This window comes from Silurus meridionalis, chromosome 21 (genome assembly GCF_014805685.1).
Source record: "Silurus meridionalis isolate SWU-2019-XX chromosome 21, ASM1480568v1, whole genome shotgun sequence".
Taxonomy (NCBI): Eukaryota; Metazoa; Chordata; class Actinopteri; order Siluriformes; family Siluridae; genus Silurus; species Silurus meridionalis.
In genome coordinates this window covers 3,867,229-3,894,125 of record NC_060904.1, presented here as the reverse complement: position 1 = coordinate 3,894,125, position 26,897 = coordinate 3,867,229, and the positions used below count along the sequence as shown (strand labels likewise).

Below are 26,897 nucleotides of genomic sequence, written 5' to 3'. Positions count from 1 at the left end.
TGACATAATAGACAGAATGAGAAGGGAGAGGGAGGAGGTATAGAGAGGAAAAGAGACTTATATATAGAGAATAAGTGAATTATAGTGTATGAGAGAAAGACACAAAATGTGAGAAAGGCATGCAGACGGAGAAGGATAGAAAGAGAACCAAAAAAGATTGACAAATTGAAATATATAAATAGAATATAAATGGAGGGGGGCCACAGAGAGAGAGGGGAAAAAGAGACAGAGGTGACGGAAACTTGGACACTGGAAGATTGCCCCTGAAGCTTTAGAATCATACTACAGAATCTAGATCAACGTTTTGCAGTGGCTTTATCCATCGGCAAAAAGATTTTAAAACGTTTGTATGTTTAAAATTTTACTGCCTTCTGTAAGGCCAGGATGGATGCCAGCTCGGCTCTATTTTCACTTGGTTTCAGGCCAATAAACCCTAAGCATTAGTATTCTACTCAGCCTCGGTCCTGCACGCGTGACTGTAATTTTTCATTCTGTACTCTGTTCTCCGCCCTGGCCTGGATATGTGCCGGTGCATTAAATCAGCCGGAGTGTATTCCAGGGTCGTAGCTCCCATGCGGCGTACAGTGTGTACCAGAGAGCGAGGTATTCCTGTAGGAGAACGCCCACTGAGACCTCCTCCGTTCTCATGTATGCACAACACGACCCATTTCTCTCGCATCATTCTCTGGCAATTTTTTTTTTTTTAAAGAATGTATCGAATTTAACCTACAATCTTCTGTGACTCATCTGTACATTCAGAAAGCACAGCTATTCGTCTCTGCACTTTATACGAGTGAAAGCTGATTACTGACAGCTTCCACAGGAAAGCTGAAATCTGTGGAGCCGAGAGTCTTCGCTACTGAGGCCTTAGTGCCTCTGTGCAGTTCTGTCCGTGTCCAGTAGGAGTTGGTGAAACAGAAGTGCTACATTCACGCAATAAAGATTTAATGTAGCTTTCAAACGTTTCAAACTTTTAAACTTTATGCTTTTGGCGTGCAGGAAAGGCCTGCTGTGGTAACAGTTCCTTGGTTACATACATAAACTCACAAGTGCTGTAGCTCTAAGCCTAATAAGCATAAATGTGATGATACGCATCATGGACGTGTATGATTCACATCATAGTAATCAACATTAGGGGAAAAAATTATAACTGGATATTTTCTAGGGTTTTGCCGATAATGATAATCATGCCGATAAAAATACAGGGAAGTAAAGTACTGATTCAAGAAAAATCTACTTAAGTAAAGTAACAAAGTATTTGTACTTTCCATCTCTGCTCCCGTCAGTGAACTTGCCCTTTTTCTGTGCCGGTTCTTGGTCTTGTTTATTGATGAAATGTACCAGACTCTCCTGCAACTGCCAATAATTTCTGTGATTTTTATGCATGCTTGCAAAAGGTTGCGTCACATTTTCCATCCTCCTGGCCAATATATATAAATATATATATAATTCATTTTTCCTTTCAGAGTGTTATCTTAAAAATAATAAACAGATCAAGACCATGAACAGCTGATGTGCCCTCTGCCGACCTCCAGATTGAAAAATGTTTGCTTGTATTGCCAGTTTCAGTTTTTATTACGACTGCTGGTATCAGTTTTTCGTAACTGTGAATTTTGTTTGTTTTTTGTATTATTAATCTCCAAAATGCACATGCAGGTCATTTTACAGTGGAGGTGTATAAATGTGAACTGTTTATGGACTGCTTACATTAGATTATTTTTAAAAAGTCCAAGGGAGTGATGCTGGATGTTGGATACATTGCATGGTGATTAAAAAAAGGTAGATTTTTGTGATTCATATTGTGGGAATAAAAAAATTTAAGATCAAGTTCAAAAGAGCTTGGACCAAACATGCACAACTGTAGTTCCCAAAAATACTGCAGACTTCGGCCACTTTAGCCATCTTTGGAGCTCTATTTTTGCTTAAAATGACACCCTATTATGCTTCAGTAAGTAATTTTCAGCAAATTAGAGCTTTTTACATTTTACAGGAGAATTTATAAATGTATTCATTAATTTTTAAGATACATTGTTTCTGTGGTGCATATCATTTTAAGTTCTAAAAGATTAAGATTAAGATTTATACATATAGTTTTATTGCATTGTTTGTGAGGAGAAATTCAATTGTGAATCAAATTCAGTTGAATTATAACGCCTGTATCATGAATCCAGAGTGTATCATTAAATCCCTAGTAAAACATATCTATAAGAAAAAGTAATAACAAAATCAGCTGATAAATTTCCCAAATTCTGTGTGAAAATCACCACAAATTGTTAAAATATTGAATCTATTACATTTCTTTTTTTAATCTGTACATGCGAGGGATTTTTCCATTCAGAATGCGACCTTTCTGCCCTTGAAAACTGGCACAACAACCGTCCATAATCCTGTCTTTATAGAATTACTTTTTCTCAGCAAACAGAAGCCGTTATAAGAGGTGTGGGTGTGTTTATGTGACTGTTTATGAGCACTGGGACCACACTGTCTGCTCTGCTGATGCAGCAAAACAGAAGATCTGAGGAGGGAGCTATTTGAAGGAAGCACAGCCATAGCTGGGGAAAACTAAAAACCAAACGGTACCTATAGAACAAAAATGATCTGCTTGAACTTACACTCAGTGGTGGACGAAGTACACAAACCGTGTACTTAATTAAAGTAGTGATACACTAGCTAATATATGACTCCAGTAAAAGTAAAAGTGCTTCCTTTACACTATTACCAGAGTAAAAGTACAAAAGTATTTTCATTTAATTGCATATAAGTATCCAAAGTACTATACTTTATTATGGCTATAATGTTCCTATTGTTATTTTAGTTACAAAACTCTTAATCAACTCAGTTTATGTGAAACGTCGCTAATGTTAGCACACCAATCTATTAATAGACTGATATTAATAAATCAACCACTGATTGATATCTATTCAACTTATCATGAGACCAAAACCTTGCAAATAAGGCCACAGGTGTTGTGGCGAGTTCGAGTCAGGAGTTTTTCCCATCATTTATTCCTCTCAAAATGTTCTGCTTGGTGTTGAACTGTATGTTGGTGATATGTAGATACGCCAATCTCCAATCAAAACACGGTTAAAACAGAGCACACAGTCTACACTGATTGGTTTCTTGCTGCGTGATTGTTAGTTAAGTTACAGTTAAGTTTTTCTCTGCTCATAAATAAAAAGGAACAAATGATTTAGCAAACTGTAGTTAAGTAGTAAGTGAGATATTTGACTTTGAAATGTAGTGAAGTTAAAGTAATTTGTGTTCATACTGCAATTTTAAGTGTCCATACTAAAAAATCATGTATACTAGAAATTAAAGTGTGCATACTGGAATTTAAATTGTGCGTGCTATAATTTTAAGTATGCATACTAGCAATGTGCCTGTGCTTGTTGGAGGTTTAGAAACAGTTATTTATTATTTTTGAGAGCCGTTTGTTCAGTTTGTTTATATGCAATAATCTATGTAAAATAAAAAACAAGAAATGGGCAGTGCAGGATTGTCACAACTGGAGGTGTAAAGATTAAATGAAAATCATACTTGAGTAAAAGTATAGACAATTTACTGCAATTAAAACTTACTCCATTTTAAAAGTCACCAATTTCAATATGACTTGAGTAAAAATTTTATTTAAACATTACCAAGACACATGTTAGGGAAAAAGCCAAAAACATTCGATTTGTAAGTTTTATTTCCTAAAATACAAATAAATCAGCAGGCACATATGCCATTGTTGGATAGCTGCAGATGAATTTAGCATAGCTACCGTGCTAGTTAGCAGGTCGAATCAGGTGCTATACAAAGGTAAGAATGTCTCATCATGATAATCGATCACTTTTACTTACTTTTAAGTCCTTAGTCCTTAGCTCTGTGTTCTGTTATGTAGCTCTTATGTAGTTGTTTATGGGTCCTGAAGAAACTTTGTTTTTTTTTTCACTGTGTGCTGTGTCAGCTAAATATGGTTGAAATGACAATAAAAGCTACTTGACTTGACTAAATTGTACACCTTAAACACTGCATTAACCAAAGATCAACAAAGAATAACATTAACCAAAGATCAACAGCATCTTCAACATACCAGAATGAAACAAAGACCAAACAAGTCAGTCACAAAAAAGGACAAAGTAATAAAGCAATATTTCAGAAAGGTATCTTTAATTAACAAATACAATTGCAGTATCATGTCACAAAGGAGATGCACTGGTAGTGTTCAATAGACAAATAAAATGATAGTAATTCTAGTAATTTTAGAGAAATTTAAACCAAATATTCAGAGCTGACTGACTAATTGTAAAATGTAATTGGTAACGCTCAGTGTCAATGAAAATATAGAGGAGTACAAAGTACTACATTGAATCATATGTAGTTGAGTAAAGAGTAAAATTTGTTTATATGTTTAATACTCAGCAAAATTTTAATGAGCCCAAAAAATCCAAACAAATTACTTCAATGCAATAATAAAGTACATTTACTCATATACTTTACACTACTGTAAATCTGTAACAACAATCCAGTCAAGTTACCAATCGTCGAAAGCTCGGTCTGGATAAGATCGGGGGGGGTCACTGTGCCTCAAATCCAGACGTTATAAAACGTGTAAAACAAAGTCATAATCCAGAAAAATCTGTTTTTAAATGAGTAGATTATTGTAGATTGGGTTTAAATTACATTTTTTTTTGGCCAAAATGGAAAAATATGAATACAGTGGAACCCCGATACTCGTGACCTTGACATTCGCGACCTCGATAGTTTTCGACTTTTCATTTGGAACCGGATTAAGAGCAACTCACAAAAATCTGTTCGTTTCAAAACAGAGATGGTACTAATAAATGACATAGAAATGTTTAAAGAACTATTGTATTATTAATTTAAAGTAGTAAATAAAACCTTAATGACAAGTAATTCAAAATTTTGTCGAGTTTACACTACAGTGCATGTACAATTCCCCTTTGAAAAAGGAAATATCAAAAGAAGGAGTAAACAGATTGTGCTTCTCCAGGGGTCTCATTAGTTAAGCTTACATTTAGTTAATTTAGGTGATTCGAAAACAAGCTGTGTTTAATTACACTTTATTGACAAAAGTATTGGGACATCTGACTTTCCCAGCTGTAGGTGCGTCTTCTCCAGACTGATACCAAAAAAGTTGAAGGCACACAATTTTTGCTTCACTTGAACCAAGAGACCCAAATCTCTGTGTGTGTGTGTGTGTGTGTGTGTGTGTGTGTGTGTGTGTGTGTGTGTGTGTGTGTGTGTGTGTGTGTGTGTGTGTTTCTACGTACCTGTGTGTGTGTTTGTGTGAATGTCCATCTGAGTGTGTCTGTGTGTATATGTGTATGTCTGTGTGCTTGTGTATATGTATGTTGTTTGTGTTTTTGTCTGTTTGTGTGTGTTTGTCTGTGTGGATATATGTGTAAGTGTGTGTGTATTTATGTGGATGTCCATCTGTGTGCGTGTGTGTCTTTGTGTCAGTGTGTGTCTATTTGTGTGTGTTTCTGTTTATGTCTGTGTGTGAGTGTGCATGTGTGTGTCTGTGTGCATTTTGTGTATGTCTGTTTGTGTATTTGTGTGTGTTTGTGGTGGGTGAGTGAGAGAGAGAGAGAGAGAGAGAGAGAGAGAGAGTAAAACCTAAAGGTGCACTAACTTTTGTTCATTCTTTTGTTTTATATATTCTTTTGTGTCCAGTCTGAAGATGGAGGTGAAGACGAGAGGGCTGAAGCAGCAGCAGCAGCACCGAAAGAAGCTCCTGGCGGCCATGTTGTCTCAGGATTCGTTTGAGTCCATGGCCAGCTCGGCTCCATCCCTCACCGAGGACGAGATGGAGGACGAGGACGATGCAATGGAACTTTTGGGTAACAAAACTGCATCAACTTGATTCTGATTCTAAACTGAAGAAAAAACACACACACACACACACACACACACACACACACACACACACACACACACACACACACACACGACACAAGATTTGTGCAATTTCAAACTTCAGATTTGTGAAAACATCAAAATATCTTGAACATTATTTATTTGTTTGTTTGTTAAAAAACACAAAAGTGGTTGAAATAAAAACACACAACAAGTGATCATGAAACACAACAACTAAACAAAGTTTGTGATTTGTCGCAAAATCAGGATATGCTTATTTGTTTGTGGGGATTGTGTGTGTGTCGGTGGGTGTCAATGGGTGTCTTGGAAAAATTACAATAATGGAAAGAATAGAAGTCCAGTAGGGCCAGTAAATTGACAACAATATTTACTGTGTGTGTGTGTGTGTGTGTGTGTGTGTGTGTGTGTGTGTGTGTGTGTGTGTGTGTGTGTATCGGTGTATGAATATGTATATATGTTTGTGTATCTGTGATAAATGAAATATTTTGGAGATTTGTGTGAGATTCATTCAGTCACAAGGCTGTTAGTAAAGTCAGGTGCTGATGGAGGTCAGAATGAGGAGGACTGGGGTGCAGTCAGCGTTCACATTCATCCTGAAAGGGTTCACTAGGGTTGAGGGCCAGAGCTCTATAGCAGTAGATCTTCCACTTCAACCCTTCATGAAGCTGGCTTCGTGCACATAGAAGTGCTCACAAGATTGGTCAGGATTGCTGTGATTGACAGGTGAACGAGACGGCTAATTACGCTGTAGCGAATCGATCGGATTTTGGTTACAATCTGTTCTATCAGAGCGAGTCTGCTCAGAGCTTTTACCTTTTTTTTTAAATGGACAAGACTTCTCTACAGGTTTTCATTAAAGTCTTGCAGCCCCTATCTCACAGTGTAATCCTCTGAAGGCTGTGTCTTGAGCACACACACACACACACACACACACACACACACACACTCTCAGTCCCGCTTTCACTGCCAACATACTGCTGGAGCGTTTGCTGCTTGTCCCGAACACGATCACATCCTGACTAAGAGTAAGAGTAATAGGTGTGTGTGTGTGTGTGTGTGTGTGTGTGTGTGTGTGTGTGTGTGTGTGTGTGTGTGTTTTAGAGGGTGGGGGATTTGTAGTGGTCATTAGAACCGGTGTGTTGTTTTTGTTAAATAGAAGACAAGCCTCGTAGAAGGAATTTTCCCGATTCTCTGTGATCCAGCCTCATCACTCATATCGAACTTTCTGTCAAGTTGAAGCAATCAGGTCACTGAGGGAAGGAGAGAGAGAAAGAGAGAGAGAGAGAGAGAGAGAGGAAGAGAGATGGTTAGATGGATAAAGAGAAAGAGAGAGTAACAGAGAGAAAGACAGGGAGGCTTTATTAAAGTATTCATTTAGAAAAGGTTACGTTAAAGGAATACTCAGGCGATTTTTCGCGACGCCTCTGTAGCGAATCAGACTTCAGTCTGTTTTTTTTTTCTACAAAGAAAAGAACAGAACAGGACTGGGGAAAAATACACCCTGAATGACTTGCATATTAATCTTGATCTTAACATCTGGCCTTCATGGTGTTCATGATTTATTTATATTGAAGTTCTAGTGATATATTTGGATAATATAAAAGTGCGCCTAATTTTCGGATTTAGCAAACTGGTGGGATGAGGTTCCAATAGATTTTGGAGTGTGCTGGTGGAGTTTTGCGCTCATTCATTAAAAAAGGGTGTTAGTAAATTGAGGTGAGGTGAGGAGGCCTGGGGTGCATTTAGCATTCATCCCAAATGTGTTTAATAGGGTTGAGGTCAGAGCTTTGCAGCAGGAGATCTTCCACTCTAATCAATGTAACCCAAATCTTCATGGAGCCGGCTTTGTGAACAGATACACTGTCATGCTGGAACAGTTTTGGGCCTCAGTGTTCAAGTAAAGGGAAAATTCCATGCTACCACAATCCAAAACATTCTATATTACCGTGTGCTTCAGGTTTGTGGTAACAGTTTGGGGAAGAACCACATATGGCTGGAAAAGTCTGACTTTTGGCTGCATAGTCTATGATTTATATGACTGATCAAGTTTGTGTTTACAATACATGAGTTACACAGTGTATTGCTTAGTGGTTAAGGCTCTGAGTTAATGATCAGAGGTGCAAACCTTCGATATCAGCAAGCTGCCACGCTTTGACCCTTAAGCAAGGCCCTTCAGGGCACTGTATCATGGCTGACTCTGTGCTCTGACTCCAGCTTCCTAACATTGCTGGATAAGCAAAGAAATAATTTTCCTGTGTGATCAATAGCTTATTCTTGTCTAGACGACTGGGTCAGAGCATCTCCAAAACTGCAGCTCTTGTAGGCTTTTCCCAGTCTGCAGTGCTCAGTGTCTAAGGAAGAGTAGTGAACTGGCAAAAGGTTTATGGGTGGCATGTGGGGAGCGAAGGCTGGCCCGTGTGGTCCGATCCAACAGATGCTGTTAATGTTTAATGAGTCAGAACTGTTTTGGCAGCAAAAGGGAGGCCCACACAATATTAGCAGGTGGTCATACAGTTATGCCTGATCGGTGTTTATACACACTCACATTTCTTGTGTAAACAAGCAAACGATTGTAGGAAATATTTATGTGCACATGTGCTCACATCCACTTTGGTTGTTGAAGATCAAATCCAAAAGCCATTGGATTGGATATGAACAAAGCACTTTGATATGTCAGGTAAAATATACTGTATAAGAATATCACAGTAGACATCAACTGAATAATAACACTAATTATAGAAGAAAAATGTATAATTGTGGTATAAATACAGTATAATGTTTATTATGGTAAAAATCTAATAGAATTAAGGTCATAATTAGGATTAATCCTGAATCAAGAGAGCACTTCACAGAGGCTGGTACATTATGAATATGAAAAAGTGTGTATAAAATGTGTATTTATATGCTTGGTCTGCCCTCTGGTGGAAAAACTGGTGAATGAGAGTCTTACCTGACTTTTCACACACACACACACACACACACACACACACACACACACACACACACACACACAGTACTGAAATGATTAATGAGTTCAGATGTCTGATAAAGACTCTGTGAAATGGAGATGTCATTGACTCACTTCCCTCATCTCTTCTTTGTCTTCTTACTCTCTCTTTTTCTCTCTCCTGCTTTCTTTTGTCTATATTCGTCTCTTCAAATTTTTTATTTTAACGTTTTCCTTTTATCCAGTTATCGTCTTCACTTCTCTTTGCTTTTCTCCTCTTCTCATTTTTGTTCTCTTCTCTGTTCGTTTTTATTCACGTTTTTCTTTCTAATACTTTTTTCTATTAACCCTTCTTCTCTTTTCTTCTCTTTTCAGTATCTCCTCTTGTTTTATTTTTGCTCATTTATGCAGTGCTCTTCTCTCTCTGAATGCCGTAGTGTAATGGTGTGTAGCACTTTGTAGCGCTGTGCTATATGCTCAGTTCAAATGAACTTCACTAAAGTGAGACGTATTACGCTAATCTCGGAGCACGAGAGAACAGCCCTCTTCTTTTTTTTGCTCTTTTCTTTTAGACTAGATGAGTAATGCACTGTGACAGGGAAAGTTACGTTTGGATTACGTTACAGTGAAACGATGCTGCATTAATCATTTTATTCCAGACGATGCCTGCGGCCTTGCCCTGCCAGACGCTCTGATTTAATTACAGCACAATGGGGTTAGACCCGTTAGATGACCACAGTAGCCACACTTTCTTCACTGAGACTAACACTGAGGCCACACCTCTTTCTCTGGGATTTACACAGAGACCACACCTCCTTCGTTGGGCATTACACAGAGACCACACCTCCTTCACTGGGATTTACACAGAGACCACACCTCCTTCACTGGGATTTACACAGAGACCACACCTCCTTCACTGGGATTTAAACAGAGACCACACCTCCTTCACCGAGACTAACACAGAGGCCACACCTCCTTCAAATTTAGACAAATGAAAAAGCAAAGCCATCTTTACTGAGACATGCTCCACCACCCACTTTACTGAGACAAAAAAAGGCACACCCTTATTACTAGGTATTACACAGAGGCCACACCTTTTTCACGTAAACTAACCCAGTAGCCACTCCTTCTTTAATTTGACTAACACAGTGGCCACACTTCCATCACTGGAACTAACACAGAGACCACACCTCCTTTAATCAGACTAACACAGTTGCCACACATTATTCACCAGCCAATCAGAGGACGGAAAAATGCTGACGCTATTTTTGAAATCTGATTGGTTAAAGAAACAGAGCTATTTCTTAAGGAGACTTTGGTAAAAAGGCCAGCAGTACAGACTTTGAAGGCTTTGGGCAGATTAGATTGACATGGCAGCACATAGAGGCTGAAATCTAATTGGACCAAAAATCTAACATCCACATGCGCGTACTGGAAGCAGTGCAGCCAAGAGAAACTCTACGAAATGAAGAGAATAAACTGTTGGGAATAAATTAATACAATTCTATGGAACAAATATTAGAATGTAGGTTGTAAATTTAGGTCAGTGCTTCTGATAGTGTTTAACACCAGCAGAGAAGCCTTTGCTGGCCCTGACCGCCCACCACTGCTGATAGCCAGCATTAGGAATGAAACAGATACCGCTTTAGTCTTGGGGTAATTTAGCTCTGCGCAGTAAGACCACCCAGGCGGATATTACTGATTGTCTCAAATGATTCGCTGTTTTCTTTGCAGCTGTCGCAAAGCTCAGGGATGCAGTCAGGACCGAGCTTGGGATGCCAGACTGGGAATCTGTCAACCTGGGGGTCTTGGGAGTGTTTATATAAGGCTGAATAACTGAGTGTGTACCCAGGTCTCTATCCTGTGGGTGCCGTCATGGTAGGATTGTTTTACACCACAGTTCCTTCTCAGATCTGACTGCTCCGAGCATGTTGATTAATGAGCTTTTGCAGAAGTTACAGGAAAGACAATAGTTTTTAGGTTTATAATAATGCTCTGGTTGTAATAGTTCATGTTTCAATGGTAACAGTGTGTTACAACTTTTTGACACTGTTTGACATTTTACAAATGACATTAATACAGAAATATAAAATTATATAAAATGTGTAGTTTTTGATAATGTGTTACTTACAGTATGTGACATTTATGGAAAAAGTCTCCTTTGTTAATACTTTAGAATAGTCAGTAACAGTCGGACAACCTGATGAAAAAAGAGAACAATATTTTATTTTTTTTAAAGTTTTTTTTTTTATTTTAATTAATTTTACTTTACTAAATTTTGTCGTTTAATTTTAGACTTTTCCTTGAATTTCTCACTAAGCTCACTAATTTCCATTTTTACATTTCTTTGATAAAATTGAATGTGTGGATACGTGAGGAAAAAATATCTATAAAATAAACGAAAAATAGAGTCAACTCAATAAAAGTTTGCAGCTTTGATGCAAACTTTTATTGAATTGACTCTATTTTTGGTATTGTTTTGTTATTGTTCTTTTTAATATTGTGGTGCACATAAAATACATTACTTCGTGTGTGCCTGTATAAAACCTGAACCAGGAAGTAGTTAATCGTGTTTTTCGACAGCTTGCCTAAAGCCAAAAATCCATTTCTTTACACCCGTGTTCGAAATCTGATTTCACACTCAAACAAAAGAAACAAAAAATCACAAACTCGCAGTGCAAATCGACTCATGATATACACCGCATCGTGAAACGACACAAAGATGAATGAGATAAAGACAAGCAGAAAACTGGAGGCTGAGGTGTGTGTGTGTGTGTGTGTGTGTGTGTAGAGTATATACTGTACAGTATGTGTCGAGTGTGTGGGAAAAAGTCCCTGAATGGTGCCTCTGTTTAACACTGAGTTGTAAAATTCAGATATGTGCATTTTTGGGTATAGCTGTGACACATAAACCCATTCATTGTGTGCTACTTCATGCGGGAGGACTGCATAGGATTTCATTTTATATATAAAAAAACCTTCACACATTTTTTATTATACACAAAAGTTTGTGAACCCCTGACCATAATATTAGTATGTGCTTTTTGCATCCCATTCCACATTTAATCCCTATTTGCTCTTATAATAACCTCCACACTTCTGGGAAGAGGTTACACTAGATTTTTGAAGTGTGCTTGTGGAGATTTGTCACTATGGCTAAACGATTTGTAGTGCGATGAAATACGATTTGTACTGCATAATTATTATTATTATTTTTATTTTTTTTTTTACGACAGTCTAGCGATATGGATACTTACGCACAGCCTCATCATTTTTTTTAAGGAGAAAATCCTGACACTTCCACATATTCAGGGAGTGAATGAATGAAGGATGGAAGGAATGATCATTTGCTAACGTATGCTGAAAATAAAAGTACCGTAATTTCCGGACTTTTAAGCACACAAATATATAAGCTGCACCAACTGAATTTTTCAAAGATTTTTATTTTGAACATAAATACGCCGCACCTGTATATAAGCCACAGGTTCCTACATTGAAACTAATGAACTTTACACAGGCTTTAATGAAAGACAGTGTCTGTTACACGGCTTGTATCTAAACAGTAGCCTACCAAGAAAGTCATTGTTCACTGTCTTCCTCTTTCCTTTCACAACTATTATCTTTTGGCATCGTCGTGCGTTTAAAAATCACCATCGGTGAAGCTTTTCTCCCGATGCCGTGCAGCTCAGAACACAGGTGAAGTGCGTTTTTTCATGCCCGGTTGTTTTCAGCGTGACGAATGATTCGCATTTCCTGTAGACAGTCCGAGTGAGCGGCAGGTCAAACGTCAGAGGAACCTCATCCATATTTATGATGTGGTGCGGCCCGATTCAGTGGGAGCGCATCTGATTTAATATAAAGAGTTTCATTGGTTCACCTGAACCCGTTCGGCAATTTAATTGGTCTAATGTTATGGAGGTCTGGAGTGCAGTCAACATTCACATTCATCTTAAAGGTGTTCAGTAGGGTTAAGAAGAGAGCTCTGTAGGATCTTCCACTCCAACCATATTAAAGCACATTTTCATGCTGCTGGAACAGGTTTGGGTCTCCTAGTACAACAACGATCAACTTTGTGGTAACAATTTAGGAAAGAAGCACATATCGGTGGAAAAATCGGGTGTCCAAATACTTTTGCTTACATTGTAAAGAAATTTCTCATACAGAAGGAAATGACACAGGCTAAAGCTTCTTCCTTTTTTTTTTTTTTTACAGTATGGAGATTTTCAGATGGGTTTTTTTAGGTTCTGTCATGGACAAACAATTTTCAGAAAATCAGAAAGTTTATGTGGACACAGCCTCAACATGCATTTACTCTAAAACCATAAGAGCTTTGAGAGAGAATTCATTGTCTACACTTCCTAACTGGGTTGTTCCTTGGTCTTTTGTGTTTTCTAGATAGTCCATGTTCTAGATTTCCAACAAATTTACATCCCAGTTCAGGGTGGATTCGCCATATTTGACAACATTGCTGTCAAAAAAATCTAACCAAAACACTCTTTCTGGTTGTATTTATTAGTCCATTTGTTTCCTGTGACAAATTTTACTCCACAGCGCCAAGAGCTTACTTAGTCCTTTGAGAATAGACGTTTGCGTGACGGTAATTACAGAGCGTTACGCCATAAAGTCACCGCCCGTGTATTAGAGGCTGAAATGTGAAATGATGTAATTGACAAAGAAATGAAAGGAGGGTTTTTTTGGCGTACAGGTTATTGGCATGAGCAGGCAGGTATTGTGTAATCGGGGAAACGCACGACACATTTATTAAACTAAAGTGGCGACGGTGTCGGATTGATGTCACGAAGAAGGAATTTCCGCCTTAATAAATCTCTCCAGTGTTGCAGTATGCTGTTGCTGTTCGTTTTGGTGTCTATGTGATCATGTGTCGGTTTAGCAGTACGACATCCACAAGATGGCAATATTATACCTGTAAGAGAACGAGAGAAGAGAGAAAAGCGAGATAGCCGGAGAGATGTAGGTGGCCGAGCTCAGCAGATTTCCTTCTCCATCTGACATTCGGTCGATAACATCCAAATTCCGGCTGCACCTGTCGGACACTGCGCAAGAGAACTACCACTATTGCGGCTTTATTCACTGAGCAGAACACCCAGAGATCCCTTTAAGACATTGCATGGCAAAAGGTAGGAAACACCAAGTCTTTTATGGTTTTTGAGAGACACATACATGTATTTTCTATGCAACAAACTAGGGTCATTTAACTGTATAAAGATTTACTCTGACCGAACAAATATATAAATGTGCAGATGTTCCACTTTATTTCCATTGCCTAAGGAAAAATAACAGCTTTACTTTCACAGCTTTTACACTCAGCACTTTTAGCTGAAATACTTTTCCAGGCCTCTTTTAAAACTCACCAAAAGTTTTCTTCACTAATTGAAGATTTCTTTCTGCAATTCATTTCATCCCAGAGCATTTTAATAGCATTTAGGTGCAGTTCCTGGGCAGGACATTCTGTGATAGATAACTCTCCAATTTGCAGTCCAGACGAAATTGCATGGTGTTAAAGTATGGAATGGTAGTTGGTTGTTGGTTCCTTTCACCCGAAATAAGTCACGAATCTTCCCTGCTTTAAAACAACCCCAAACTATTGCACCTCCATGTTTGTGGGCTTGAGGCAGTCTGCTAACATCTTCTCTCCTGTTCTCTGTCTTACAGTTCTTCTGTTATGTCCATTTTAGACTAATGTGTCCACAGAACCTTCTGCCCAATTCTTGTGAGGTTTTTGCCTTTTACTCAGTTTGTTGCGTGTAAAAAAGGAACATGGGGGAGGTGGTAGCTTAGTGGTTAAGACAATGGACTTTAGATCCAAGTTCAAATCCCAGCCACACAATGCTGCCAGTCCTGGGCCCCCGAACAAGGCCCTTGACCCCCTAGCTGCTCAGTTTTATGACTGACTTAAATGTAAGTCGCTCTGGATAAATATATCTGCTAAATGCCATAATTTTGATGTAAAATCTAATGTAACCAAGCATGTGCCTGAGAAACCATAAAAGGTGTTTCTGTACTTTAGACAGGGTCTGTATAACTTTTTGACAGGGTCTGTTGAACCCATCCATCCAGCTCAGGCAGGACACACGCAACCACCGAAAAAAACAACACAGAATATATCCATGACTTGCAAAGTAGAAATAAACGAATCTGTTTCCACAGAATGAAAACTGGGTTCAAATGATCACCATATAAGTAGAAAATTTCTTTAAAAACAATCAACAATAATAAAATAGAAATGAAAGATGACAAGACGCACACGTGGTTCTTTTCGCGTTGTATATCGTACATTAACGCCACATGGTGTAGAATATCCCGATCGTTCCCGTCTAGCCTTTTGATTGCGTCTCCCGATTGAAGCGCATTAACCGCCCGTGCCGCAAAGACGTCTAGCTCGCGTCGAGTTCTGTCGCTCCCGTCTTTTTTTTCATGTCCGTCTGATCTCTAAGCATCTGAGCTTAATCATTCTTTCTCTCTTTCTTTTTTTGTCTTTTTTCACTTTTTATTGCCCTCCACATGGTACAGGCGTGAGGCTTTGGAGCAAAAGACACACGCTTTCTCAGGGAGAGCCTTGCGTCTTGAAATCTGAGGCCTAATTATAGAAATATTGTTTTTATTAGAAAGCCAAACAAAATGCCGACTTTTCCCACTTGACATCAAAGTGGCGTGTATGAGGGCTAACCGCGGAGCTGTAAGGTTTTTTTTTCCCGTCAGATTAATGAAATCCAAATGTCGAGTGAGAGAGAGAGAGAGAGAGAGAGAGAGAGAGAGAGAAAGCGTCAGGTCTGAGTGTCGTCTACTAAGCCAAGGTCAATGTTTGGGAGGATTACAGATCCCTGATGGAGATCAGAAGCACGCCGTGTTCCCGTCACACCGCTTAACCAATCAATATGGGGTTGTTCATCATTTGTTCAGTTCCTCAGACGTCCATTTGAACATTCAGCTCAGTTTTATCAGTGTGTATATATGTGTGTGTGCTCGGTCCTCTTTCGCCATTTTCGCCCTTCTGTCTGATAGGAAAAATTTCGGAATTGTGTGGGAGATATTACAGACCGGATTCATCCGCGTCACTCTGGGCTTTGTCAGTGCAGCATGGCTCGAATAGTTTCCATCCCGGTTTGGAAAGCTCTACCGTGCGTGTTTTGCGCAAAAACATCCGATGGCAACATACCCCACACTCACATTAACACACACACACACACACACACACACACACACCACACACACTGTTCCTAACACTAGGATAGCACCATGCTCGCTTATCACGCCACAATTGTTTTGCAGGTAGCAGTTTTTCTGTCCTCAGGAATGTGCTGGAAATAAAGCCGAGATAAGGAGAATGCAGGTAAACAAACAGACCCTTTCTCTTCTTAGCGGAGTAGAAAGCAAGTCAGATGAGATATCATTTAGGCCCATATTTGGATATCATTCAGGCCCATATTCACAAGCGTCCTGATATTCAATCTGACAACATGTATATCGTGTTTATCCATCACAGTGTATCCGTTTCTCCCAAACACAGTTTTTTGTTTTTGTTTGTTTTTGATGACTGATAGTGTGTTACCTGGACAACTACGATTTTATTTCATTTTTTACCAATTAATGTCTCATATAGAATGTGGACAGTACAGAAAATCCTAGTGAAAGTTTGGGCTACAATGTTATGCCATTCTGAACTAATTTTACTAGATGGACTGCCAAGGACTACCTTTGGGGCGCACCTGATGGTTCAAACATTGTACCCTGATGGTATTTTCATATTCGAGTGGTGACAGAGGGGACTGATCAACATGACCCAAATGGCCTGCACAGTCACCAGAAGGGAATATTATTGAGCCACTTTGGGTTGTTTGAAAGGAACAAAACATTTTACTGGCATTCCTCTTGTTCTGCAAGAGGAATGACTCAGAATTCGTCTGACCTCAGTGCAGGATCTGTTTTTCCAAAGACAAGCTGATGCAGTACTGCTGTTTGTGTTCAAAAGTACTGAAATACCTGACATTTTTATCCAAATGTGTTTTTTTCCAAACTGGATGGCCACAATTGTATAGGACGTCTTTGGATGCCATAGCGTTACATTTTCCCTTCACTTAAACTAGAAGACTTAAACCTGTTCCAAGTCAAGTTTATTTCTATAGCGCTTTTTTTACAACAGACATTGTCTCAAAGCAGCTTTACAGAAATCAACAGTCAAGGTGAATGGTGTGCATTTATCCCTGATGAGCAGCCGTGGCGACTGTGGCAAGGAAAAACTCCCTTAGATGATATGAGGAAGAAACCTTTAGAGGAACAAGACTCAAAAGGGGAACCCATCCTCATTTGGGTGACAAGATATCCTCCATAAAGATGCTTTACTTGTGTTGGAGTAGAAGATTTTTTAGTGGCTTGCTATGGATTTCTGACCTCAACCCTATTGAACACCTTTGGGATGAATCGGAACGCTGACTGCACTTAGGTGTATGGGTTTGAAAAGTGGATGCTGCTCAAGTTCCGATATGGCTCAATAAGCTAATCCTAAGGCTGGCTCTTCAGAATCTTTTGCTAAAGGAGCTCCATTATTCCAACAGTAGTCATGGAGCAGATACTGTTAATTGTCCAGAATTAATTTAAAGAAAAAAAGAGTCTTCAGTGCCGACACAGCCAGAGGTACAGCTGTAAAAAAAATGTGGCCTTGTGAACTTCAAGACAACATGTCCCTCAGAGATTCTCACTTTATTAGTTTTACAAATGGTGTATATCATTGGAGGTGTCGTTCCAATTTCGTTGTTTGTCACACGCTTGCGTTTTAATTCATGTAACATCTTCATCCCATCTTGTCATTGGTCATTGGTTTGATGTCTGTCAATAGAGATGTTAGCTCAGTTGTTAAGGCATTGGATTCGGTATCGAAATGTCACAGGGTAAAATCCCAGCACCACCAAGCTGCCAAGGGTCCTTTAGCAAGCCCTTAACTTTAAACTGCTCAGCTGCTCTGGATAAGGGCATCTGCCAAATGCCATAAATGTAATGTAAATGTACACTGATCAGGCATAACTTCATGGCCACCAACCAGGCATAATATTATGACCACCTGCCTAATATTTTGTTGGTCCCCCTTTTGCTCCCAAAACGGTCCTGACCTGTCGAGCATTAACAGCATGAACTTCCTCAGCAGTTTAAGCTGCAGGAGCTCGTCTGTTGGATTGGACCACACGGATCAGCCTTCGCTCCCCACGTGCATCAATGAGCCTCAGCCGCCCGTGACCCTGTCACCGGTTAACCACTGTTCCTTCCTTGGAGCACTTTTGATAGATCACTGAGCACTGCAGACCAGAAGATACCACAAGAGCTGCAGTTTTGGAGATGCTCTGACCCAGTCGTCTAGCCGTCACAATTTAGTCTGGTCAAACTACTTACGCTTGCCTCGAACACGTCAAGTTTGAGAACAAAATGTTGACTTGCTGCCTAATAAATCCCACCCACTAACAGGTGCCATGATGAACAGAGAATCATTGTTCTTATGTATTACACGAAAGTGTCATTCTTTCATGAATGAAAAGATCTTGAAAAATCAGTGGCAAAAGAGCAATGAATTCTGCCTGGATGTGATGTTATTCAGAAAATAATCCAGTCCCTTTCAAAAGATTCTCATATACACAATATCCCAAAGCAGAAGATGATTTAATTGACTTAGCATTTTTAATAGAAGATGAGTAGATTGTAGAATTGAGCAAAACAATATCAAGCTCAAGCTGGAAAAACGTTAAAGACGATATTGTCTTCATAAAAACATGATGTTGTAATAGAGTCCATAGTTATTACTATTTGCTCTTGGGAGTGAAAGAGAAAAAAACAATAGAGTGCTGACTGTATGTAATGTCCCTTTGATCCAGAAAAGACAGAGTGAGTGAGAGAGATTTTTCCCACAAAGGTCAGTGGTGTAGAGTTCTCGATTTTCATGTGTGTGTGTGTGTATGTGTGTGTGAATGTGTATGTTGTCTCTGGCACTAGGACTAGGCCCGTTATGATAAATGAGACATCTAATATCACCACACTTGCTGGTGTTTCACGAGCCAGGAGTCTTTAAAGCCCGTCTCATCCACGTCCCCACACACAGTCTCCGTCTATCCTGTGGGAAAATTCACGAGTCCGAGACCGTGTGCCGATCGGACGCAGTGAGATTCCGAATCGGCACCGATACGCTGTTTCGTATTAAACACCTCTGAAAAATTCAACCGCGTCGTGTGAAGGGAGGGACGGAGACAGATTTCTCACTGGACAGATGTTTCGGTTAATTCATGCCTTTTGTCACGCTTTCTTCTGCTAGGGTTCGTCCCTGTTTTTCCTCGTGCATAAGAATCACTTCAGGAGAGGTTTGGGGACATTACAGGGCCGTGAGGTAATTATGGGTGACATTTTTTATGGTTATAAATCCTTAATGATTAAATAAAAAGTGTCCTAAATGTGGACAAAATAAATGTATATATAATATGCACTTGTGTGGTATTTGGATATATACTCGAACGTTTGTGGACACCTAAGCATTAGATTCGTCTGTGCTTTTTGCACATCCTATTCCACATTTAGTCCCTATTTGCTTTTATAATAACCTCTACTCTTCTGGGAAGGTGTTCCACTATATTTTGGAGTAAGTTTGTGAAGATTGTGAACTGAGGAAACTCTGGGGAGCAGTCAGTGTTCCAGTTCATCCCAAAGGTGTTCAGTAGGGTTCAGAGCTCTATAGCAGATCTTTCACTCCAAACACATGTATTTTTATGGAGCTGGCTTTGTGCTTGTTTGGCTCTCCTAATTCTAGTGAAGGGAAAATTTAGGTCAAGTGATAAATTTATTAAATTCTAATCCTTCAAATGCATCCACATGCTACATGAGGTACACTTTTCAATACACTATCATTTATATATATATATATATATATATATATATATATATATATATATATATATATATGTATATATATATATATATATATATATATATATATATATATATATATATATATATATAAACACAGCATGACCTCATTGCTTTCGTTTATACTGAAACACCACTGGGAAAAAAAGTCCCTGTAGTTGTGTGTACTGGGTGTGTGTTTGTGTTTAGTGGTAGATGACTAGCAATAAAAAACTTTCTCACACAACACACATCTGTCATCTTTTCCCCCACTTTCGTCATACATCAAACGAACACAGATATTTTAAATATTCTTATGATGAGTTTAACTTCCTCTTATTACAAGAAACAGCTTCTTCCTTGTCCTCGCTGTGTTTTTTTTTTTTTTTCTTCTTCATACGGCCACCCTAACTGAGAGCAGAAACCCCACATTTGGCTCTATGTAATTATTCACCCGAGGTCCATCACAGCCCATGTGGACATGTGAGATCGAGGCTCTACATGAGAGCAGCTGGATACTGAAGAAAAACAGAGAAAGTCCTTCTGTCCTGTTCCAGGGTGTGCGTTTATATGTGTGTGTGTGCGTGTGATAGAGAGATCGCTGCCAAAGCTTTGCTCTGTAAACTCAGCACCCCTCAGCACCTGTTGACAGTTTGCAGAACAGATGACAGTGACACACTATGAAAACACGTCCCGCCTTGACTGGGAAGACGAAGCGCTCTTTATCGAAGTCCAGCCGGATCACAGAAAATTTATGGCAAATTAATTGTGATATAGTGTGTAATATTATTGCGTTATTACATTGAGCTACATTTTTCTTGGTGACCAAATCGATTTGGTATTTGCTACAAATCATATCTATGCATCATCATACGTTTCATTCGTTCGTTTCTCTAGCTTGTATGTATAGGAAGGAGAGTAAAGGATAGAATTTTTCAGTCAGAAAAGCTATAAAGCTATGCTAAGGAGCATTTTTAGCTTTTCATAGCTTTTCTGACTGAAAAACCAACCAGCAGAAACCAACCAGCAGAAACTAGCTTTAACTAGCATTCAAAATAAGTTAGCAAGAAGAAATTACAAATCAGCTAGATAGCTAAAAGTTTGTTCTTCACAGCAATGAGCTACAGTTTAACATCGAGTAGAAGTGCAAACAGCAGCATTGTGCAGATAAATATATGTACAACAAATAAATATAAAGGCTCTGGACAATGAAAAAATGTGCAGAAGATTTTAATCAAGTAAATATAATAGAATATATGAATAAATGTACAGCATGTAATGTATATATGTAAATATATGTAGAGCAAATAAATATAAAGGCTCTGAGCAGTGAAAAAATGCACAGAAGCAGATGAGCAAGTAAACTAAGGATAACTACATATACACAAAATGTATAATAGTGCAAGATGTACACATATATAGAATATAATCAAGGGTTTGCTGTGAGTTTTACAATCATATACAATTATAATTATACTGAAATTATGCAGAATGTACAGGTTGGAATACTGGCAATAAAATCGGTGAAGCATTAATGAGCCTTCAGTGTCCTAGTGGTGTAGTGTGGAGTTTAGTAGGGTGATGGATGTTGAAAAAACCCTGCTGGTTCTGGTGTGAATGTTTCTGTATCTCTTTCTGGATGGAACGAGGTTAAACAGGGTGTAACAGCCTCTGATGAAGTTGTGTGCTCTGCACAGACACATGCAGTGGTGAGGGTGATCAGTGGCAGGTAGTTGGAAGCCAATGAGGTGTTGGGCCTTTGTGGGCTTTCTGTTCTCCACACACTGTGATGGAGTTGGTTAGGATGCTTACAATGATGCAGTGGTAAACGAATAAAAGCAAGCTCAGATTAGCAAGCTGTAGTAAAAACTAGCTTAACTTGAACTAACAGCTAGTTAGCAAGGTCGATTTGAAGAATTAGAAAGCTATCTAAGTACTGGCAGATAGCAAGATGAAAGTGAAGCTACAGTAGTTGGCAAGCTAGACACCGAACAACGAGTTAGCAAGTTGTAGGTGAAGCTAGTTGACAAGATAGCCACCTAATAACCAGTTAGCAAGTTGAATTTGAAGCTAGTTGGCAACTAGCCACCTAACAACTAGTTTTCCTGTTTTGCTGGTATAGAGATTAGAAATATGATGTTGCTAGCTGACAGGAAGTTTGTTTTTGTTGGCTAGAAATAGTATCTCAAAAAGTTAGAATATGCACACACAAGTACACTACTGTAATATAAAGTGTGTGTGTGTGTGTGTGTGTGTGTGTGTGTGTGTGTGTGTGTGTGTGTGTGATCTGTTTAATGTCTTTTTCATCCATATAGCGCAAACACATATATCATCTCTGGTCTATTGCACTCTTCTACCAGACACATGTTTAAACTCTCCCTATTCAATCGAGATATTAAAGCTATAGTCGTGAGAAAAACATACCAATTCAAAATACACACACCAAGACATTCAGCCACACTCCTTTCTACATACATCATTGCCAATTTCTCTGCTGAGATTGACCGCTTTTTCCTTTCCATCTCAGCCTGCGTTGCACTTCGTCGATTTCCGCGGCGCTAAAGCCGTCACTGTGTCTGTGTCTTACATTGGTACTCTGTGTCTCTCTTTAGAGGACCTGGATGACCTGAGGATGGAGGGGGTCACTGGCCTGGTGTCTTCTGGTAGTAAGTTCAGCCAAGGGCGCAGCTCATACTGCCCCGAACCGCAGGCCAAAGTCACCCTCAACATCTGCTCAAGGTGTGCCAGGTAAATATTTACCCTCAGAGCAACCACTGGTGCCGTCTCTCCTGGTGTGTGTGTGTGTGTGTGTGTGTGTGTATGTGTGGGTGTTTTCTCACAGTTACTTTCTCAGCTTCTGTTTAGCAAGTCAGCCACAATGTACACACACTCACACACACACACACACACACACACACACACACACACACACACCACTCAGCTCGCCACTAGAAAACCCACTTACTAAATGTAGCCACATGCGGTGGCTACATACGGTCGTGTATGGAGTACATAAGTGTGTCCTTAACAAACACCTTTCCATTACCTTTGCCAGGAGGGTATTTACTTAGATTTTTTTTTATCAGTCATGCGTGCAAGTTAATATCGCAAATCAAAATTTGTGATATTGTTTAATTCCCTGCATGATACTGTTTTCTACAATATTGTACAAAAGCTTTACCAAGCTCATGCTAAATACTAAGTGTTATACGTTAACGGTGGCCATTTTGAAGTTTGTAGGCAGAATTGGTACGCTAGTAATGATTTAAAGGTCATTATAGTTCCAATGTGTATAGTGTATGGTTCCAATTTGCTTAACATTAAGTCTATCATACTGTAAATCTTTTTCAGTAGCAATTTGTGCATGGAAATCCATTTTTTCCTGAATCAAAGTTCATATTCAATGAGAACTGTACAATCAGCAATAAGCTACTGCGATTTTATTTACAATTTTGCAAAACTCTCGTTTCGTATTAATGGTTCAAAACAAAGCGATCCAAAGCAAACCCATGAACCCAAATAAGACGAGCTATTCAACAACGAGTAATAGAAGAAAGAGTTAGTGTATGTTTATAGAAGCTGATGTGTAGTAGTGGCTGAGCTGCTTTACTGGAAAAATTTTAATCATTGCTAACTACTTGTGGGTTTTTTAAATTTTTAGCTCTGTGTTGTATTGTGCATGTGCTTGATGATAAATAGGCATATGACAAAATAAATGGTACTGGAAATTTGGGAAATTTGGTGGAAAGCTTAAATGCAGTTTGTTGCTTCCTTGTTAGCCACAAAAGCCTTGTAGGGCTTATACAAAGGTATATGAGCAAATACCAGCCATTGTGCATGCAGTGGTAGGTGTAACATTTTCTAAAATTTCTAGATAATGATGTCCATTCTACTTTTTATCTCCAGACCAAACATTTTCCGACTCTTCCATTCTCTATCTGCTATCTGCTCTAGTCCTGATAGACTACTTTATCATCTGCGTTCTCCTCCGTGCATTTCCTGTTTGCTTTTACACAACAATTCCTCAATGTCACGGCTCAGCCGTTTACTTCCGATCCCGGGCCTCGATAAAGCTGTATCAGTCGGAGTAGAGGGCTGACACGCTCGTGCTTTTGTCCTCTTGTGTTTGGGCTTTGCCTGCTTCTTTATGCTCATCGTGCATGACCGTTTAATCTGTTGCACACATGTACAACGGGCCCTGCAGCAGCGACTGGAAGTTAAACGCAAAATTGCAGATGATATCACGTGAGATTTCACGTGAAGCATGAATGCGAAATCACATGCGTTTAGGTGTTTAGTCATTCGGTTAATGCCACACGTCTGCCATATAAGTCCCAGAGAAATAATAATGTGATAGATGTAAATAATCTGAAAAAACTCTTGATTATATAATCTTTTTATCTTATTATCATTCACATTTACAAAAAAACACTCGTTTGCTCTCTTTTAGTTTTGGGACATGTGAGTTCTTGCTGCTTGGATGTAAGCAACATTCCTTATAATTCTTCTTCTTACACACACACACACACACACACACACACACACACACACACCAAGGCCCATTTTTTTTTAAATCCCTTAGGAAAGGACAATGTCAAATTACAGCTGACGTTGTCCAGTGCAACTCCAGTGTTCTTCACTGCTTTGATCCCTGGTGGTCCTGCTTTTATAGGTTTCTAGTTACTGATAATTTAAGTAGTAACCTGAGTCGGGGTTACCACTTTGTTGACTTTTTTCAAGCAGGAGTTCTATTTTGCTACTAAATTCTAAGATCTACTACACATGATCTAATGGATCCTAATACTTTGGCAGGTGTGGGGTAAAAGATTTGCCAAATCCACAGTCGCTGCAGGACATGAATTCTGTGATTTATAGTTCATATTTTGTCATCGTCTCCCACACGGACACCTCAAGTGACTTAACTGGAGCTCCACATGCTGCTGTGAATACAGTAGGCTCTATTAGAACTGTTTTTATTTCATCATTTATCACGTACCAAAACGTTTTACTTACATTTATAGTTGTTTTTCATGAAAACCGAGTCTGCTGGCGGAATTTTTCACTTTGTTACAACGCCATAAATTGAAACTAAAACGGTGCACCTCAGAAAGAAAATGACGACTAAAGCAGGGGAAGAAACTAGAAGGTAAATTTTTTTCTATTTTAAAATGAACAATACATTAAATAAATATATTAATATAATAATACTATCAAGATGATGAACAGGAGTTGTAGCAATGATAGTTCACTTCAAACTTTGGTTTTGTTTGACAATACAATGTCTTCTTTAGCTTAAAAAAAACTGCATTTCATACAAGAGTATTGGGACACCTGATTTTTCCAGCAATATGTGGTTCTTCCCCAAACTGTTACCACAAATATGAAGGCACACAATTGTCTCGGTGATGCGGTGACATTACATTTTCCCTTCATTCAAGCTTGGAAAAAGCCAGGTCCATGAAGATATGGATCACATGGGTTGGAGTGGAAGCTCTCCTGCTATAGAGCTTTGAATTCAACCCTTCTGAACACCTTTACAAATGTAAAAACACATACAAATGTAAAAAGGATGTTCTTTATTATAGGTGTTATATATACACATGTAAGACACGAATCAAGGTTCATGGTAAGGTAAATCACGCACTATATATATAGGTATCTGGACACCTTTGGATGACATTTTCAGCCAAATGTAGTTCTTCCACAAACTATTAGAACAAAGCTGGAGAGACACAATTGTATAGAATGTCTTCGGATGTAATAGCATGAAATATTTCCTTCACTTGAACTAGGAGACCCAAACCTGTTCAAACATGACAATGCCCCTGAGCACAAAGCCAGCTCCATGAAGATATGCTTTTCATGGGTTTCTAGTCAACATTCTCCTGCTATAGAGCTCTGAATTTGAATGCTGACTGCACCCCAGGCCTCATCACCTCACCTTCATCAGTACCGGACTTTACTAAAACCCTTGTGGCTGAATGAACACAAAGCGCACTCCAAAATCTAGTGGAATATCTTCCCAGAAGATTATTATAATGGGAGGTAAATGTGGAATGAGATGTTCAAAAAGCACGAACAAATGTTATGGTAAGGTGTCCACAAACTTTTCTTTGTATAGTGTGCACATTTGTCAGGTTGTAATTAGCCTTCTTGCTTAGACAGAATTTTGCAGTCAGGCATCACGGATGTCCTCTCTAGACAAGCTTATTATCTCTTTTAGATAGGAGAAGGCGAACGATAGGGGTGCGAAGCTGTTCCGAATGACAAGCAGTGATTTGTTGATAGGTATCACCTCTCCGAACATACTTATAGGTTACTTGCTTTTTTCCCCCATCACTCTGAAGGCTGATAAGACAAACTACTTACCTGAGTTGTCTTGACACCTTTTTAATGAAGGGAGACACTGTGTCTTCCTGCTCTCTTCCAGTTGATGGGACTTTGGGTGGACCGAACGTTCGCCTCGAGTCTTGCTTTCGTGTGTGAACATGATATTATTAGTACAGTTATCACGAGCAGTGGTGTGAAATCGAATCTTTTTATTTGTGGTGTTTTTTTTAGGCTTCAGGGGGATAGTCTCGCTCCGGCCGGCTCTGAGGAGGAACCAACGCCGCATGTTCCCGAGCAGGCTGTGCCTGAAGTGACATGTGAGTGAGAGATTGTGTTTTTAGATCATATTAGAAAAGGAATGCAGGATCGTTTTTCTGCAATCGGATAGCCACTTATCATTTGACATAATTTTTTCTGAAAGGATATTCAAGCCTTAAAGGGTGGCTCAACTTGATCTAGCAGCATATCAAGGTTTTTTGTTCTATACTAACACTAAGAAACCCTGTTGCTTTCTTGCATTAGTGCTTGATTTGGAACACCGCTTGACTGGCAGGACTGGAGTACCTCCACCTGAGCACAGGGGTCTGTATGACTATGTTTCTACGTTGAGTGTGGGTGGTAAAGGCGTGTTCAATGTGTGTTTTTTGGAACAGGTCCATTGCCTGGAGTGACAGAGCCTCCGACTGCCGCCGAGCTGGAACTTCTCAGCGCTTCTCAAGTGTCTGCTCCGGTAAGCGATCCTGACCGAGAAAGAAATCACCTACGTATCGCTTTTCTGCCCTCGTTAACGTCTCCTCCGATCCCTTAATTTTTTTGTTGTTGTCACAGAGACAGATCAAAC

The 26,897-nt window shown here is 39.2% G+C and overlaps 1 protein-coding gene across 4 annotated transcripts in view; it reads left to right on the top strand.

The window, feature by feature from the left end:
• c21h8orf34 (chromosome 21 C8orf34 homolog) overlaps positions 1-26,897 on the top strand; it is a 76,968-nt gene that overhangs the window by 25,274 nt on the left and 24,797 nt on the right. For 2 of the 4 annotated variants that reach the window (XM_046834044.1, XM_046834043.1), the window contains exons 7-11: positions 5,680-5,846; positions 22,339-22,474; positions 26,288-26,373; positions 26,579-26,638; positions 26,710-26,786. In XM_046834044.1, the coding sequence (XP_046690000.1) occupies positions 5,680-5,846; positions 22,339-22,474; positions 26,288-26,373; positions 26,579-26,638; positions 26,710-26,786 (526 nt within the window). The remainder of the gene's footprint in view (positions 1-5,679; positions 5,847-22,338; positions 22,475-26,287; positions 26,374-26,578; positions 26,639-26,709; positions 26,787-26,897) is intronic. The other 2 variants (XM_046834045.1, XM_046834046.1) reach the window with 2 other exon arrangements.